This window comes from Dasypus novemcinctus, chromosome 2, assembly GCF_030445035.2.
Source record: "Dasypus novemcinctus isolate mDasNov1 chromosome 2, mDasNov1.1.hap2, whole genome shotgun sequence".
Classification (NCBI taxonomy): Eukaryota; Metazoa; Chordata; class Mammalia; order Cingulata; family Dasypodidae; genus Dasypus; species Dasypus novemcinctus.
In genome coordinates, this window is record NC_080674.1 from 23,246,281 (window position 1) to 23,264,011 (window position 17,731).

Genomic DNA, 17,731 nt, shown 5'->3' on the forward strand with positions numbered 1-17,731 from the left:
GAAAAAAGGCAAGCCTTGTTTAAAGTGGCAGAGAATTTGGCAAGACTGAGTCTTGATATTGGATGGAAGGCAGAATTTGAAAGTGATAAGCTTGAGGCTAAGGAGATTTCCAAACTAAATATGGAAAATGTCACCTGATTTCTCCTTGCAGATTATAGTAAAATGCAAGAGGAAATAGATAAGCTAAGAAGTGAATTCCTGTACACAAAGAAACCAGATATTGATGTATTGGAAAAGTCTGAGCTGCTGGAAAATGAGACCCATGAGAATAATGCTTCATGTGAGAGTCTAACTGAACATGGAAACAAGCAGACATTTCAGTGCAAGTCAGGACTGGAAACGCATTTATCAAAAAGGATTTGTGAAAAGTTCTTTTGTCTGATGTTTTGGACACCTGTGTACATTAATTCATGCAAAATCAACAAGTTTTTGTGTGTGTGTGTGTGTGAGGTATGCATGTACACAACCACTGGAAACCTGGATTAAAAGGGACAGAGAAGGGATAGATTGAAGGAAATATGACTTCAGAACCAAGGAAGGTGAGGTCTGGACCAAAGACATCTTCGTGTATCAACAGAATGGACCCATCAATGTGTGTGACAGTAGTAGTTATGCCCTGGTACATGAATAGGGCAGTCTTCCTCTTCTCCAGTTGTTCAGTAAGAGTTTGACCATCCCCATTTTCTCAGGTGACTGAGGGATTGTGGAGAGTGTGGCTCCACCATGATACTTAATGTGGGTGGACGTGAGAGTCTGGCTGTCATCCTAATGCTTGAAGATGTTGGAGATCAATCACTAATCAGATATATGGTTTCTGAAGATTTTTTCCCTTTGAGTTGGCTGTGTTTTCACCTTCTTAACAGAATCATTTGAAATACAAAAGTGTTTAATTTTTAGGCAGTCCCATTAATCAATTTTTTTCATTTGTTGCACATCCTTTTGTAAGATCCAAGAAACCACACCAACCTCTTGATGATGTTACCCTACATTTTCTTCTAGGTATTTTATGATTCTAGTTTTTTATATTTAGGTCCTGGTGCATTTTTTCAAGCACCATTTGTAGAATAGGCTGTTCTGACCTAGCTGACTGTGCTTGACAGCTTTGTCAAAAATCACTTGGCAGTAGATCTGATAGTCTGCTGTGGAATTCTTGATTTAATTCCATTTCTCAATGTGTCCATCTTTATGGCAGTACCATGTTTTTTGGTATTTTTTTGTTGGTTGGTTTGTTTGCTTGCTTGACTGCTTGTTTTTACCACTGTAGCTAGGTAATATGCCTTAAAGCCTGAAAATGATAGTCCTCCAACTTTGTTCTTTTTAAAGATATTTTTAGCTATTTGAGGGAAGCTTATCTTTCTAGATAAATTTGATAATTAGATTAGATGTATGTAGAATGTTTAATAAAGTCAAATATAAATATGCAGTAATGGTTGGACTTTCTGGCAACATTATAATGAATGCAACAAACAATGTTGATTTATGGATGTGATTGAGGCTGACATGAGTAGTCTAGGGAAATTAATGTTAGTTGGAGTACAGCTGCAAGATAATATAGGGAATAAATAACGATTTTGGCAGTGGATGAGGATTATAGTTAATAATATAAATACAGGAATATTGTTCTCTTGCAAGGTATTAAGAATGTGGTGATACATGAAAAAAATACATCTAATGTAATTTATAGTTACCAACAACATTGCAATGTTTTTGTAATGAAAGTAAAATGGGTACTATATTAATACTAAAGTTCAAAAAAAAAAGAATATGGGGTTTGGTTTTATGAGATATGAACGTGATTAAGCATTTTTTTCTCTTCTTCACTTTTTTTCATTAATAAGGAGACCTTGACTATGTCATTTAACTTACCTATGTTCATCTGTATAGCTTTCTGAACACTAGAGGAAAAGCGAGACAATTGGCTGTCTCTTACCAGGCCTCCTCTTTCAGTATCTGTGGCTCTGCTTTCTTCCTGAGTTTAGCTATAAGCTATCAGTTATTTGGCTCATTTCTTCTTGGACCTCAGTTCTTTATACCTCTCAGGGGCTTCTCTCCTTGCAAATCAGCTGTAGGTGAAAACTTTCTTTCATATGGCAGGATCGAATACGGCAACTTCCTTTTCCTGTGTCTGTGTCTGTCTTTCTCTGCCTCTGTTTATATCAGACCCAGCAATGGAATAGAGACTCATTCTGAGTCACACTTCACTGACATGGTCCAATCAAAAGCCCTAAGAGATCTTATAAATAATCTAATCAAAGGGTTTTGTACCCACAGGAATAGATTAGTTAAAAAACATAAGCTTTCTCTTTTTGGAATTCATAAAATAATCTCAAACTGCCAGACCAGGGAAGCAAGAAATTGAAAGCTAGGAAACCCAGAAAGGAGATCCCAGCACATGCTGCCATATGCCTTGCCATGTGACAGAAGGGTCCAGGATCACCAGCAGATGGTTTTCAGGAAGCCTTGATTTGGACATTTTCACAGTTTCAAAACTTTAGCCTTTTAAGTTAATAGATGCCCATTGTTAAAAGCCAAACCATTTCATGGTATTAATATATTGTTTTCAGGAGCCTAGCAAATTAAACCAACATATAATCCACTACTTCTAAAAATTATGTTCTCCTCATGCACTATCATCATCTAGGTAAGAAGCAAGCCCCTAAAAGCCCTAGATTAAGAAAATTTATGAGAGAATCTAGAAAAGCTTTACCTATTAGAAATGACTTAAATATTATGAAAATAATTTTGCAGGAATTAAAATTACCTACTAAAAATGATGATAAATTAGTACCAGTAGTAATTTGAGAAAGTTAAATATGAATTTATGCCATAAACACATTAACATATCTTTAATTTTTATAGGACTGCACTATTTACAACCTTCAACTGGCCCCAATTAAGGAAAAGTCTTAACTTGCATTTTGTAGTCAAAGCTTCTTTAATAAGTTAGAAGTTATAAACTTTTAACCTTGTATTTTAGATGTGCCCATACCACCCATCTATCCTGAAAATGTTTGAAAGAAACTGAAATAATTGTTCTCATTTAAATACTGATGCATTTCACATGAGGTTCATTATTTTTGCCACGCTTCTTGATATTTCCTTCAAAGTAATTACCCCCATGTCTTCTTCTAATCCCTTCTCTGTGGAGATTGTGATAAAAGCAGCTATTTGGCTTTTGATTCACCCTCTGGGTAATAATTTAGGTACATGATGGAGAGTATTATCAGTTACCCAAATGTGCAGGTAGGCAGCGCATCTGTAGACAGAACCTCCAGGTAAATTGTAAAGTAACAGATCTAAATAAATCACTCCCTAACAATTAACAAAGGGTGTCTTTGAAAGGAACAGAGGTAATCCTCACCATAACCCAGGGCTTTGCCTTTGGCAGCAGATTGCCTCCTCTGGACCTGAAGGCTATAATAGCTTTCTCCTTTGATGTGGCTTAATGATTCTGAGATTCTAACTTTGTACAGATTTTTATAAAGCTAAAGTATGTACATACATACATCAGGGAATTTATATCCTATGATGGTCAATCTCAGAACATTCCCATGACAAACGTTGAACATCTGTACATTCTCTGTGTCTTAATCTGATCTGGATATTTGCATAATTCAACTAGCCTTTAGCTCTTTATTCAAAATGACTTCTTCTACAGCTTTACCAAGAAGACTGTATTTCAGAAACTTACCATTCTCCATGTATGAGCATGCTACATGGTAAATACACAAGTTTAGACTTTGTGGTCCCACCTGGCTTTGATTGGATTTATGTTGATTCTGAGGAAAATCTTTATGAGTTACATATTACAATGATTCATTATTTTAAAAAATTCAACAGCAAAAATATATGATAGACTTCATAATATTAGAAGAGCCAGTCTAAATTTAGATGCTGAAAAAAAAATAAAGACGAGATGAGCAGAAGAAATATATTTTACTTAAAAATATCAGTATTTTTACTAAATAAATTCAGAATTGATAGCATTTTTTCATGTATAGATTTGCAGTTTTTATCTGATGGTGTGAGCACCAAGGACATAATTTGTTGGTCACTGTTTAGTAAACATTTGGCTGATTCTTTCAATTCTTTAATATTACTTAAATTATCATTATGCTCATCTCAGGACAGTAACATTTTTCTGTGGTAAAATGTAAAACATACAAATAATTTATTTGTTAACAAATTAACTATAGAATATTGCTATAACTATATATATTCTTTTACTGTGATTATTGTACAAATAATGTATTATTGACTTAACCGAGTCATAAATCCTATGGTTAAATATAGCCAATCTAAATATTTTTGGTAGATATGAAATTAAAACAAAGTTACTTTAAAATATTGTTTTATTTATGAGTAAGAAATTGTACCTTATTTTCTGTATCTGGTCTTATCTATCAAACAATTCTCTTATTATATTGAAATCAAAAAGAAAAAAATGCAAACAAACCATTAGATTTCCTATAACTTAAGAATGTTTGCATACTCAATCTTGTATATTTCACTTGATTTCACTTGCTTTAATATTTATTATGAAATTATTATTCAGAAGAAAAAGGCCAAGTGGGAGATGTATGAACATTTTACCAAATCTGAACTAGCCACATCACTTAATTGATTTGTTCCCATAATGTATAATTTTGATCACCTTGTTAGGTGGTTTTACAGTTTAAAATTCAAGTAATAGAAAACATCAACATTTTTCTAGCTTATTTTTAACAGAGTCTCTACAAATATCCTTGATTGTAGTAGATGGTAGCTTTATAAAAATATGGAAAATAATTTGCAAATAAAACATAATTACTGTATCTGACAGCAGGTAGAAAACTTTTTAAAAATACCATGTATTACTCTTTTTGAACCAATATTACCTGCTTTGTTTGTGCAGAGTTTTCTTGGCTCAGTATGAGATCTTTGGGCCAAACCCTAAAGGAAAATTGCATTCAAGAGGGAGTATGGTAAAAAGTTAGCATTCTGAAGACACTGCCCAAGATTAGGTCTGGGTTCTACCACCTAACAGCTATGTGATCTTGGACAGGTTACTTAAGCTTTCCTAATAGCATAGGCTTGTTATTTTATTTCTAAAATTGAGTTAATGCTGTTATGTCTGTAAACCAATGAAATGGGAATAAACATTCAAATACTGAGTGATGCATGGCACAGTAAGTTTTTAGTTAATAGCATTGTTACCATCATATCAAATTAACACAATGTTCTAACATATCAGGAACCATTAATTTCTTAGAACCAATAAAACCTCAAACACACATGTATCATGAACATGAAAGTGCCATATATTTTTCATTTCTAACAGATTTATAGGAGGAAATGGGTGGTTAATAAGTTTTAAGGAAATATCTTGTGCATCTTTAAGGAAAGAAACAAGTAACTATGGAAGTGAAATTCATCTGGAAAAAAAATCAGCATTCATTGCTTAATGGGTATGAACAAATACATTGAAGCTGTGGGTAAATCTCTTTGAAGCTATTTTTATGTGGGATATATATTTCCTTGATTTTACATTTAAAAAACAACTTATTTCAGTCTGTAATTTTATGTCATGTTTGTGGTTTAATTGTTCCAGATGAGAAATACTCGTGTAAAAATGAACATTGACTTCCAAAGAGATGGCTTTTCTGTTTATAAGTGTTTTTTTGTCTTCCTCTGAAGGATGTAATTCAAAATGACAATACAGTGAAAAAGTCTTTGCATCACCAAAGACATGTACAATTTCAGGGGAATTAGTTTTTTATTCATGCAAAATGCGAAATCCTCTTCATTCTCATAATTCAAAAAAATATTCCACCTACAAAACTTATAGTTTGAAACTACAGTTTATATGTACATGCAACATAAGCAGAAAAATAATTTGGTCACTGCGATGATGCACTTGACATATTTTTTCCCTGTCCTCTCTTTCTCTGTTTACAAATGGGGACAATTAAGAATTAGGTCATATGACTTATTGAGGATGTATTCCAAAACAATATGATTTTTGAGTGGTAGGTAAAAGAAAAAAAAAACTTTAAAAAAATTTTAAATGATTGAACTTAAAAGTCCAAAGGAACACTGTTACTTAATTTCATCATTTTGGACAAGTTATTTAAACTCTTCCTTAGATTTCTTAACAGCAAACTATGAGAAATATCAATCTCAGAGTGTTGTGAGAGAAATAAAATACAAAACGTTCTTGATATAGCATGTAGATGCTCTAAACATTCCAATTTCCTTATTGACCACAATCTTTTCTAGCAGCTCACCCAAAATGAGGAAAGACTTACAGATTCAACCTCAAAGAAATCCTAAAGCAGCCTACTACTGTAACCAGATTCTCTTTCTACTAGCAGGCAAGCTCTGGACTTGATCTTTCTATTTCAGTGGGACCTGCAACACTATCATGGTTCCTAAGCATATTCTGATTTCTCTCCCAATAACTCATTTATATTTCCCTGAATGCCAACCTACTTGGCTGGGTCCCTCCCCAATCTTTTCCAATCTACCCTACACCTAACTCAAAGAGTTGCAACTTTCCTCTGGTTGGAGTTTTGTGTCCCTCATCAGGACAATCTCAGTGGAATCATGTCACTACCACCCTTGATAATAAGAATATTGACACTCTCTGGGGATGATTGCTGCTCTTTCCCATACTCTGGATTCAAGTTTCTATGACCATAAAACTCAAAATGAGACTTATGTTCACCATGCTATTTGTTATATGCAGCAGAGTAGTCTCTCAGATTATCCTCCTCATCTAGCCATTTAAGCTGACCACACTTAAGTCATAAATAAATGAGAGGGTATTTTTAGAGCTGGGAACATATTCTTTATCAATGCCATAGACTAGAGAATCCAATGAATTATTTTTTCTCTTTTTTGATATTTATTTATTTGTATTTACTTGCATTTTCCCTTAATAGCAAAGGAAGGGCAATTGTTGCTCTAACACTCTTTTTTTATTTAAAGATTTATTTTTTTATTTATCTCCCCTTCCCCTCCCCCGCCCCCACCCTGGTTGTCTGTTCTCTGTGTCTATTTGCTGCGTCTTCTTTGTCCGCTTCTGTTATTGTCAGCGGCACCGGAATCTGTGTTTCTTTCTATTGCGTCATCTTGTTGTGTCAGCTCTCCGTGTGTGCGGCACTTTTGCGCTGGGCGGCTCTCCTTATGGGGTGCACTCCTTGCACGTGGGGCTCCCCTACGCGGGGCACACCCCTGCGTGGCACGGCACTCTTTGCGCGCATCAGCACTGCATGTGGGCCAGCTGCACACGGGTCAAGGAGGCCCGGGGTTTGAACCACGGACCTCCCATGTGGTAGATGGATGCCCTAACCACTGGGCCAAGCCCTCTTCTGCTCTAACATTCTTAACGTCATTATTCATAGCATATGACCTAATACCTATCTGTCACATATACCCCATTTACTAAAGTCCGATGGTTACTAATTGCCACTCTTAAAATACTGGGCTGAATTTTCTCATCACTAAGTAAAAACATTTTCATAAGGAAAATATGGATTGACTATTTTAAGGAAAAAAAGGCAAATGTTTCTCAAGTAGAAAATACAGGAAAATATACAGCTAATGGAGAAAAGCGTTCATTTAGTTATATATTCTCTGTGTTACATCCTTTAGTAGATGGACTCAGAATTTCTCCTAGAGAAGGAAAAACATTTTTCTCTGGTTTATTAAACTGATCATACAAAAAGTTCCTAGGGATTCAATCAAACCACTGGTGATACATTCTGCTCCTGGACTCTAAGTTCCAGGAACACTGACATAATCCTTTAAAATGTGCCAAAAATAGAGTAGGGACTGATTGGTGTTAAATATAATACTGCAAAAGAAAACTAGATGCAACAAAAGTGAGAACTACTCATTTTCAAAAAGAAACATGAAGTTACAGAAAAGATACAGGTGTGAATCATTCTGTTATCATAGAAACTGTAACAATTTTCACCTATGATGAAGCTAAAATGAAATAACTGGCAGGAGCTAAAGCAAAGTAAATATCATTGCCATACCATCATCTGATATTTACATGAAAGTCACATGAAAATGGCACAACAGATGAAATCTCTAAAGAGCAGGCAAATAATTCTTATGCTAATTTATAATATAAAAAAGAATATAGTGGTATATGTATTAGAAATATGAGGCCTTAAATTACATCAGAATATGTGAGTTAATACTAATTTTCAATTAAAAAGAAATTAGCTAAAGATCCCTGCGTATTGTGAATATTTTACTTTAGCAGTAATTGAAAACATAGATTTATTGTGTAAATATTAGCTCATTTATATTATTTTCTATGAAAGTAATACTGTGCATGATTCTGCTGGAAATTTTAAAATTTGAAGACATTTTATCTTTATCCTTTAGCTTCTGCTTCCTAAACTCCAGATGTGCCTGGAAACTGATTAGAGTTCCTGTAACATTCAAGGACATCATAAGGGAAAAAGTATAGGTGGACTGATTGAGGCTTAAAAGAAAGACGTACTTTTGGGGAATCGAGGTGGATTGTCATTGACATCAGTGAGGGTGATGTTGACTATTGTGGTTCCAGCTAATCCTCCCAGTTGTCCGCCCATGTCCTTGGCTTGGATGAGTACTTGGTATTGTTCTTTGACTTCCCTGTCCATGTTCGGCAAAGCTGTTCTAATTACACCTTAAGTGAAAAAAGAATAATAATCAAGGACAAATATCAAAAACACTGCTTATAAAAGTAAAATCTTCTGCAGCTAAAAATGATTCTATCTAAATTCACTAACAAAGACATACAAACAAAAATTATGTGCTTTTTAAAACGTGCAACACCCCAAATGTCTGATGTGTAGGGTATAAGTAAATATATTATAGTAGTAGCCATATAATGGACTTCTATGCAGCAGTGGGGAATAAGGTTAATGAACAAGGTATGAGCTCAAAATGATGGTCTGAATGCATTAAGCCAACCAAGTTAGTAACAACTTCTAGAGTATGATCCTATCTTGGATGGGAAAAATATATACTTTCGTTTGAAAATATATACGAAAAACAGCATACTAAAATATTAAGTTGTTACTCTTCGCATGTAAGTTCCAGTGATTGTCAATTTTCTTCTTCATCCTTACTTTTATTTTCCAGGATAAATGTACTAGTACTTTATTTTACAAAAAAGCATTAAATACGTTTCATGAATTTTATTCTGCTTCTCAGGATACCCCTTAATTATTTTAGCCACAAATTTTCCATTTAGATCTCATTAAGCTTTGCCATTGCAGGGAATGCATCCCTCTTGTTATCATAATATCCCAACATTTAAGGAAGTGACGTCCACTGAGAATAAGTAGGGGTTGACCAACTGATGGATCAGCTGATTGGCTGACTGACTGAATATATAAATACATAAATTTACAGCTGTGTATCTTATAGTGTGTTTGTATATTTACAGATCATATTCATACTTTCTGCCCTTGTGTCCAACTTGTGGAACTAATGTATATTTATATTCATTCAAAATGGATTAACTAAAATCTTCAGATTTCTTGTAAGTAAAATCAGAAGGAATTTTATGCCAAATTCCAATCTATAGCCAATGGTTTTATGGAGAGAATGCTGAACATTTGTCTTTCAACCTATATGGCTTTTATAGTGTCATTTCTTAAACAAAGTAGCATATATGAAGAGCAAACAGGAAACACAATTAGCAACACAATATATGTTCCTGTCTTATCTGTGATTTCCACTGTCCTTTTACTAAATGTTGTTCTGATGCAAATTCAGATTTAACTACAATCAAGAATTTCCTCTGATCCTTGGCAGGAAGTTTTAAGAAAGGCAAGCTTCATTTTACTACTGCTGCTTTACTCATCAAATGGGTGTTGATGCTCTTTGGGTTCAAGCTTTTTGTTTTCTCTTCAGCTAGAAGTTCCTTTTCTACTCTTGTCTCTGCATCTCAATATCTCAGTATCCTGGTCCTACCTGCCTTAAACTCTGAGACTCCTCCCTGCCTTATAATGCTCACGTTCTAGATAAATGTCTGTGTTTCACTCATCCCCATGCTGTCTGGTCCTGTTTAATCAATTTGTACCTTTACTCAATTCCATTTCACTTTCAATGTAAATATAATGCATACATGCACACACACACGAGGTATTGCTGAACTGTATAAAAAGCCATCTACTGTGATACAATTAGATTAAATATTTAAGAATTATCAAATATGTCATAGCAGACTTATTTAAGAGTAGGCATACATATATATTTTTTCTGGCGATTTGTTACAATTGTCAAGTTCTCATGCTGGACCAGACACTCAACTGCTCTGCTCTCCTGCTCCATCCCTCATCTGATGATTGACTGTTCTGCTACTTCTGGCCATCCTTTTAGTGTAATACTTTTCTTCTGGAGACAGGGTATTAGAATTTTGAGAAAGGGAAGTGCTACCTATGGCATTCAAGAGAAAATCTCCACTGATGGCCATGATGTGCATACCCCACACTTGCCACTTCCATTTGAGAACTGTTTTCCCAGAGAAATGAAAAATTATATTTGTAGAACTTTTTTGGAGTTTAAATCTGGTGGATCAGTTCGATGTGAAAAGATAATTGATAAATATTGTGGTTTATTGACAAAGCCTTGGAAGGATTTCTTATTTCTAAGGAGTTTCTCTCATCAAGATCACAAGTTGCTTATTAACTACCAAAAACTTACAAAGAACAGACATTATACATCTTAAGAAAGAAGGGAACTTTAAAAGTGCTGAGTTAAAATGTTTCCATAGTAGAAACTAACCAGCAGAAGGAAATGCTACTTTTCTTTCAGTTTCTAGTAATATGTTTAGGTTCAAATGACCATCTCTATCTTTGAGTATTTCTATATAAATACAGTGAGTATTTCTATGTAAATGCATTGAGTGGTAAGGCTGATGCATATATATATATATATATATATATATATATATATATATATAACCTATATGTGGCAACTTGAGATTATTTAAGAATTCCAAAAAGAAAGATTATGTTTATAAACTACTCTATTCCTCTGAGTGAATTCCACTTTGAATCAGGGGTTCTTAACCTTCTTTGTTCCACTGACTCCTTTTCCAGTCAGGTGAAAACCATGGACCCCTTACTAAATCCACATTATACTATTTATTATTTAATAAATATATTACACCCGCACCAACACATATCTACAAAAATAATGTTCATGAATTTAGTTCATGCTCACAGACCCCTGGCTATCAAACCCTGTTTTGAATGCATTAGATTCAGCAGACATGTCAAGGTTAAATTACCTGTTAAGATTAGGGTTTTGATTTGACTGTGCCAGTAGGATATAAATCAGGGTTGAGTGCCCACCCCCTTGATATAAACAGACACTCACTCAAGAAGACTCATGGAAATGGAGAGAACTTGGTCATTTCAGTTCTGCCATTGACAGAAAGGCGAAGGCTCAAACAGCTAAAGTCCCAAGAAGAGAAAGGAGGCACTCCCCTGATAGTTTGCAGCTGAAGAAACAGAGCAGCTGATAAAGCCTGGAAAGAAATGAACCCTTTTCCAGACTAATAGAGGAAGCCTTTAGAGATGAGCCCCATGCCAGCTTACAGCTGAGATCAGAAGAAGCTGGGCCCACAAGCCTTAAGAGGAAGAAGGAAGGAGAGACCAGACACAGATCACCCGCAATCTGCTTCAACACGTGGTAACTGACTTTGGTGAGAAAACAGCCCTGAATTGGACTCTTTAGGGCCTCATAACTATAAGCTTTTACCCCAAATGAATATCCTTTACAAAAGCCAGCAGAGTTCTGGTACTTTGCATCAGCACTCCTTTGACTGACTAATACACCATTCATTTTATAGAAATGTATAAACACTGCAGTACTGCTGCCACAACCTTTAATTAATTTGATGTGATTCTGAAATAAATTTTGTTTATTGGGAAAAAGGTAAATAAACTTTGAAAGTTGGAATGATTTGCGTTAACTTTCTACCATCTATGATCATAAAAATTAGAGGGAAAGCAAGGTTGAGACATTATCCAGCCAGATATTTTTTTCTGTCAATATGAATAGAAATATATTATTGAGAAAGACATAATTTTAAAAAGGACTCTAGTCTGTCAGTGGATTTATTCTCCCTCTGCAATCACCCTCACTTTATTTGACCACACCTCAATTTTGATGGAACTCAGTTTATTTTGTAAAGATTGAATCAGATGCCCTAATGATAATGTAGACTCATTTTGAAGTTCAAATATATAATACTAGGTATGAAAATCCTTTGAAATCTTTCTGGTTTTGGAAATTGAATCATGTCCCCCACAAAAGACATGTTCAAGTCTTAACCGGCATTGCTGTGGGTATGAACCTATTGTAAATATGACCTTTGAAGACATTGATATTAGTAGAGGTGTGGACTCATTTATGAATAGGATCTTCAAAGTTCTTATTTACATGTGACCGAACTAAATCAACCTGGGTCTTAATCCATATAACTGGGACCTTATAAAGAGATGGCTGTGCATGCTCTTTTCCTTCTGCCAGAAATGTCCTTCCTGAGAGAAACTTGTGAACTGCACTTATAGCTCTTTCACATCTTTTCTCAAAATCATCTTCCTATTGCTTCACTGACATTCTAGCTATAATTCTGTGCAATATTAGTATCATATTGCTCTTATAACAACATATGACATACATAGTGACCTAAAACAATGCAAACTTACCCTCTTATAGTTCTGGAAGTCAAAAGTCTAACATAGGTCTTATTGGCCCTAATTTAAAGCATCAGCAGGGCTGTATTCCTCTCTGTATGCTCTACCTTTTTCCATCTTTTAGGGGACACCTGAGCTCCATGGATTCTGACTCACTTCCTCCATTTTCTAAGGCAACAGAGTAGCATCTTCAAATCTCCCTCTGATTCTGACATTGACTATAATGTTTCCCTTTTGATTTATAAGGGATTACATTGGACTCACCCATATAATTCAGGATAATCTTCCCATACCAAGGTCAGGTGATTAATAAATTTAATTCATCTGCAATCTTAGTTACCCTTGGTTATATGATGTGGTGTAAAACATTATGTACTCCCAGAAACACATGTTCTTTAAGCTAATCCTTTCCTGTGGGTAGAAACCTCTAGTAAGTAGGATGTTTTGATGAGGTTAATTCAATTAAGGCATATCCCAGAGTGGGACTTAACTCTTTTGCTGGAGTCCTTTATAAATAGGATGAATACGGAGAAAAATAGGAAGCCATAGAAGCAAAGAGCTGAAAGCAAGGAAACCTGGAATAGAAGGGAGAGACTAGCAGACACCACTATATGACTTGCTTATGATAGAGGACTCAAGGATTGCCGGTAGCTGCCTGCCAATATTTGGAAAGGCTCTCTTGATTTCGACATTTCCGCAGAATAAACTAATAAATTTCATTGTTAAAACCCATCCATTCTATGGTATATACTTTCAGGAGCCAAGCAAACCAAAACAGATTTAGGTACTAAAGAATGTGATGCTGTGGTTGCAAATAACAAAAATGTTTAAAAGGCTTTGTAATTGGGTAATGAGTAGAAGTGGGAAGAATTGTGAGGTGGTTGCCAGAAAAGGCCTAGAATGTTTTTGAAGAGAGAGTTGATAGAAATATAAACATAATGGAACTTCCAATGAAGCCCTAGACAGAAATGATGAATATGACACTGTGAACTGGAAGAAAGTCACAGAGAACTTGGCAACTTGAGTCCTGATATCATACAGAAGGCAGAATTTGAAAATGATGAGCTTGGATATTTAGCTGAAGAGATTTCCACACTAAATGTGGGACGTGCTGCCTGGATTCTCTTTGCAGCTTATAGTAAATGTGAGAGAAAAGGCATGTGCTCAAAACAAACCCTTGAGTGAAAAGAAACCAAAAATTTAGAGTGTGGGACTTCCAGAAAGTGAGACCCAGGAGAACAGTGCCCCATGTGTGGGTTTAACTGCACTTGGGGCCAGTCAGCCATTGCAGTGCAAGTCAAGATTGGAAGTGCAATTATCCAGAAAGGACTTATAGAAAGTTCTTTTTTGTTATGGTCTGTGTACTACATGCAAAACTGACAAGATTTTTGTGATATCTATATAAACAGAACCACTGCATGCCTGGACTGAAAGGGAAAGAAAAAGACAGAGTGAAGGAAAATATGACTTCAAATGCAGAACTATGGAGGCTGAAGTCTGAATGGAACCTATTCTTGGGCAGAGATCAGACATACCTATGTGTGTGGAAAGGGTAAGTATAACCTGATATTTACAGAGGGCAGACCTTCTGCCCAATGTTGAGGAAGATTGTCACCACCCTAGTTTTCTCAGATGTCTGGGGGATTGGAAATAATTTGGCCACTACCTTGATGCTTGATGAGCATGTGGCCAAAAGCCTAGTCATCACTCCATGCTTGAAGATGTTGAAGCCTTCACCTCAGTGTTTGGAGAGAGCGTGGCTACAACATAAGCACTTGGAATGGGTGGGGCTGCCATTACAGCAGGTCCAACTGACAAATGATCCTTCAATAGATGATCCTTAGACATAGAAATCTAATGGAGTATGCCCTGCAGGTTTTCAGAATTGTTTGGTACCCATGATCCCTGTTTTACTTCTAGTCTCTCCTTATGACAATGGGAATGTTTATCTTATACAATGTCTTCCCATTTTATATGAAAGCAGGTACCTTATTCTTGGTTGCACATGTCCAGAACTGAGAGGAATTGTGCCCCAGGACAGACCACACCTATAACAAAGTTTGATGAGACTTTGTACTTAGTATTGTTACTGAAATGACTTAAGTGTTTTGGGATATTGTGGTAGAATGAACGTATTTTGCTTATAGAAAGAACATGTCTTTTAGGTGTCCATTGGGTGGAGTGGGTGGTTTGAAACTGTGTGTTGTTCAGAAGATGTTCTTAAAGCTAATCCATTCCTTTGGATATAAACTTATTTTAAGTAGGATATTTCATTGAGGTTATCTCAGTTAAGGCATGGCCCAGGGTGGGTCTTAATCTTCTTCAAGAGTCCTTTGCAAATGACATGAATACAGAGGAAGAGAAAGCTGGGAATCAAGAAGCTGAAATCAAGGAACCTGGAACTGAAGGTAGAAATCAGCTGATACCACCATGTGCCTTGCCATGTTACAAAGGAGTCCAGTATCATTGGCAGCTGGAAGTAGATCTTTGGGAAAAAGACATTGCCTAGCATTGCCTTGATTTGGACATTCTCTAAGCCTCAACTGTAAGCTGATAAATTCCCATTGTTTAAGTCAGCCCATTTTATGTTATCTGCTTTAGCAGCCTAGCAAACTAATATACCATTTAACATAATGTATTTTCTTTTATAAAAAAATCCCCTTTTCAAAATCCCCTTTGATGTCCAGGGATTAGGACATGGACATCTTTCCAGGCTATTATGCTGCCTATTAAAATACCTCTTCCGAAAATATCATATCCCCTTTCTCTGTTTTATCATTTTCTCCTTAGTCTTTGTTGATATTTAAAAATATATATATACCTCCATTATTTATTCTGTCTTGAGTTTCCCCAAATAAATAGTAAGTTCCTGTAGGCAGAGGTTGTGTCTTTAGTTGCTTTTTATTTTTTCCTCCAGAACCACTAGTACTAGAAGAATATCAAGGATTTAGGAGTTACAAATAAGTATTAGTAAAATAAATCTATTAAGATACAATATTAAATATGGTAAACATATGGAAAATGAGCAAATACCTTTCAAGAGAGATTATGACTTAATCTATTAGTAGTAATCTTGGTCATTATTGAACAAAATATTCATAATGTCATTTTGAATAAAATGAGGCTGTTGCTATAGACTTATGTGCATTATAGCTGGTATATCATAAAGGTTATTTTTGCTCCTGACAAAGATCATTCTTAGAATATCATAAGCTCCAGTATTGGTCAAGGTTGTGTTTAATCTTTTTAATAAGGATCTAAATAAACTATTAGAAAGTATTTTTGGATGCTCAAGTCCTTTCAGAATAGCTTATAGATGATTGAATCAGTAAAAAGCAAAAAGCAAAAATGATAATGAAAGACTGTAAATTTAACTTTAGCAGTGACAATGTACGATTCTGTTTTCAAATCCACATTGTATTAAAAAGTTATGAGACCTACTTTTTGCAGGTGTTATATTACAAGTAACTGAGTTTTATTTCATTATAGTCTTAAATTAGCTTAAAATGTGAAAGTGATTTATAAAAAGTTAGTGCCATACTTCAACAATGTTAATAAAAAATTTTGTGTCCATTGCTCCACAGATGAAGATTTTGAATTTTTAAATAATATATTGCCAGTAATATATTGAGGACAGGAAGATTTATCAGCTTATTATCTTCAGTATAGAAGGGAATTTTGGAGACCATATGATCCAACTTCCCATGTATTAATTGCTCTTAGGGGTCACCTAGGGGTCTCTTCCCCCAGGAGTTCTTTTCATCCCTCTCATCAGTCTGTCGCTGGTGCCCCTTAGTAGTACTACATATCAGAGAGCTTAAACCAACAAAACTTTAGTGTAATCTTTTGAATATTTAATGTTCTCCAACAGAGAACTACTTGATTCATTGCCACATCCCAAGACCTAGCGAAGCCTCTGTCATGTCCTCTGTTGTAAATAAATACGCATCAAATAAATAAACCTGGTGCCATCAGCTCAGTGCTCTTTAACTGCTGTAACTTCCCAGGGATGTGAAGCTCACCATCTCAAAAGGTGGCCCTGTTATTTACAGACATGTCATATATTTTATTTTTTTTCATTTTTAATAAAGCCAAATTTCTTTCTTCCTAGAATTCAAACTAGCCACGGGTAGCTTTTATTTTCTTTTCTTCTGTTTTTTCTTTTCTCTAGAGTACATTGAATATAGAGAGCTCCTCTTCTACATGACAGCTCTACACGTTTCTAAAGGCATGTATCAAATCCCCCTAGAGTACTTTCCTTACCAGGCCAAACATTCTTAGTTCTTTCTGCTGACATGTATATTCAAAGAGTTCTAAAATAAAGCAAACCGAATTCACAGAGTTCTCCTGAAGTGTGACATTGCAGAATGCAAGGCAATCATAGCCTGCATTGCTTTCCTAGTCATGTAATTTTTACTATATCCTTGCAAAATAGTCACAAAATAGACAAGTGTTTGTTGTTTTAGTTTAATAATAATGTGTCTATTTCCTTCACACATTTTTCTTTCCATGTATTTATGAACATCTATTGATTCTCATATGCTCCTTATAAGCACAGTCAGTCTTTGTCTTAATGTTTCCTGGCAATTCATTCATTCTTGCAAAAAGTATTAAAAGAGTCCCTGCTTTGTATAGCCAAACATACTTTTGCTTTGCCCTTGAACTCCATCCCTCTCTCACTAGCATCAACGTAGATGCCTTAATCCTCGCATTTTTGATTTTTTTTGAATTAGTGTCAAATGCATTTTCAAGCCATAAAACATTATAAGTACTTTCACAGTTTTATACAATATTAACTCAAAATACGCAATCTGGCCAAGGTTGTAATTTTAATATGAAGCTTTGAAACACCCACAATATTTTTCAAGACCTAAGAGAATAAGTATCAGTCATGATATGGGAGGAAGTTCCATTGAGATATATTCCTCAAAATAATAGTACTTATTTGGTGTAATCCCCTGCACTCTGACACCCATAGAGTAAACATTGAAAACCTCCCCATATCCCTGCTCCCCTAAAAACTTCAAGGCACC

General features: G+C 35.2%; 1 protein-coding gene across 2 annotated transcripts in view; it reads right to left on the bottom strand.

Moving 5' to 3' along the window:
• Window positions 1-17,731, bottom strand: part of CDH12 (cadherin 12) — a 1,117,721-nt gene that overhangs the window by 100,131 nt on the left and 999,859 nt on the right. For both annotated transcript variants that reach the window (XM_058307302.2, XM_058307298.1), the window contains one exon: window positions 8,501-8,668. In XM_058307302.2, the coding sequence (XP_058163285.1) occupies window positions 8,501-8,668 (168 nt within the window). The remainder of the gene's footprint in view (window positions 1-8,500; window positions 8,669-17,731) is intronic.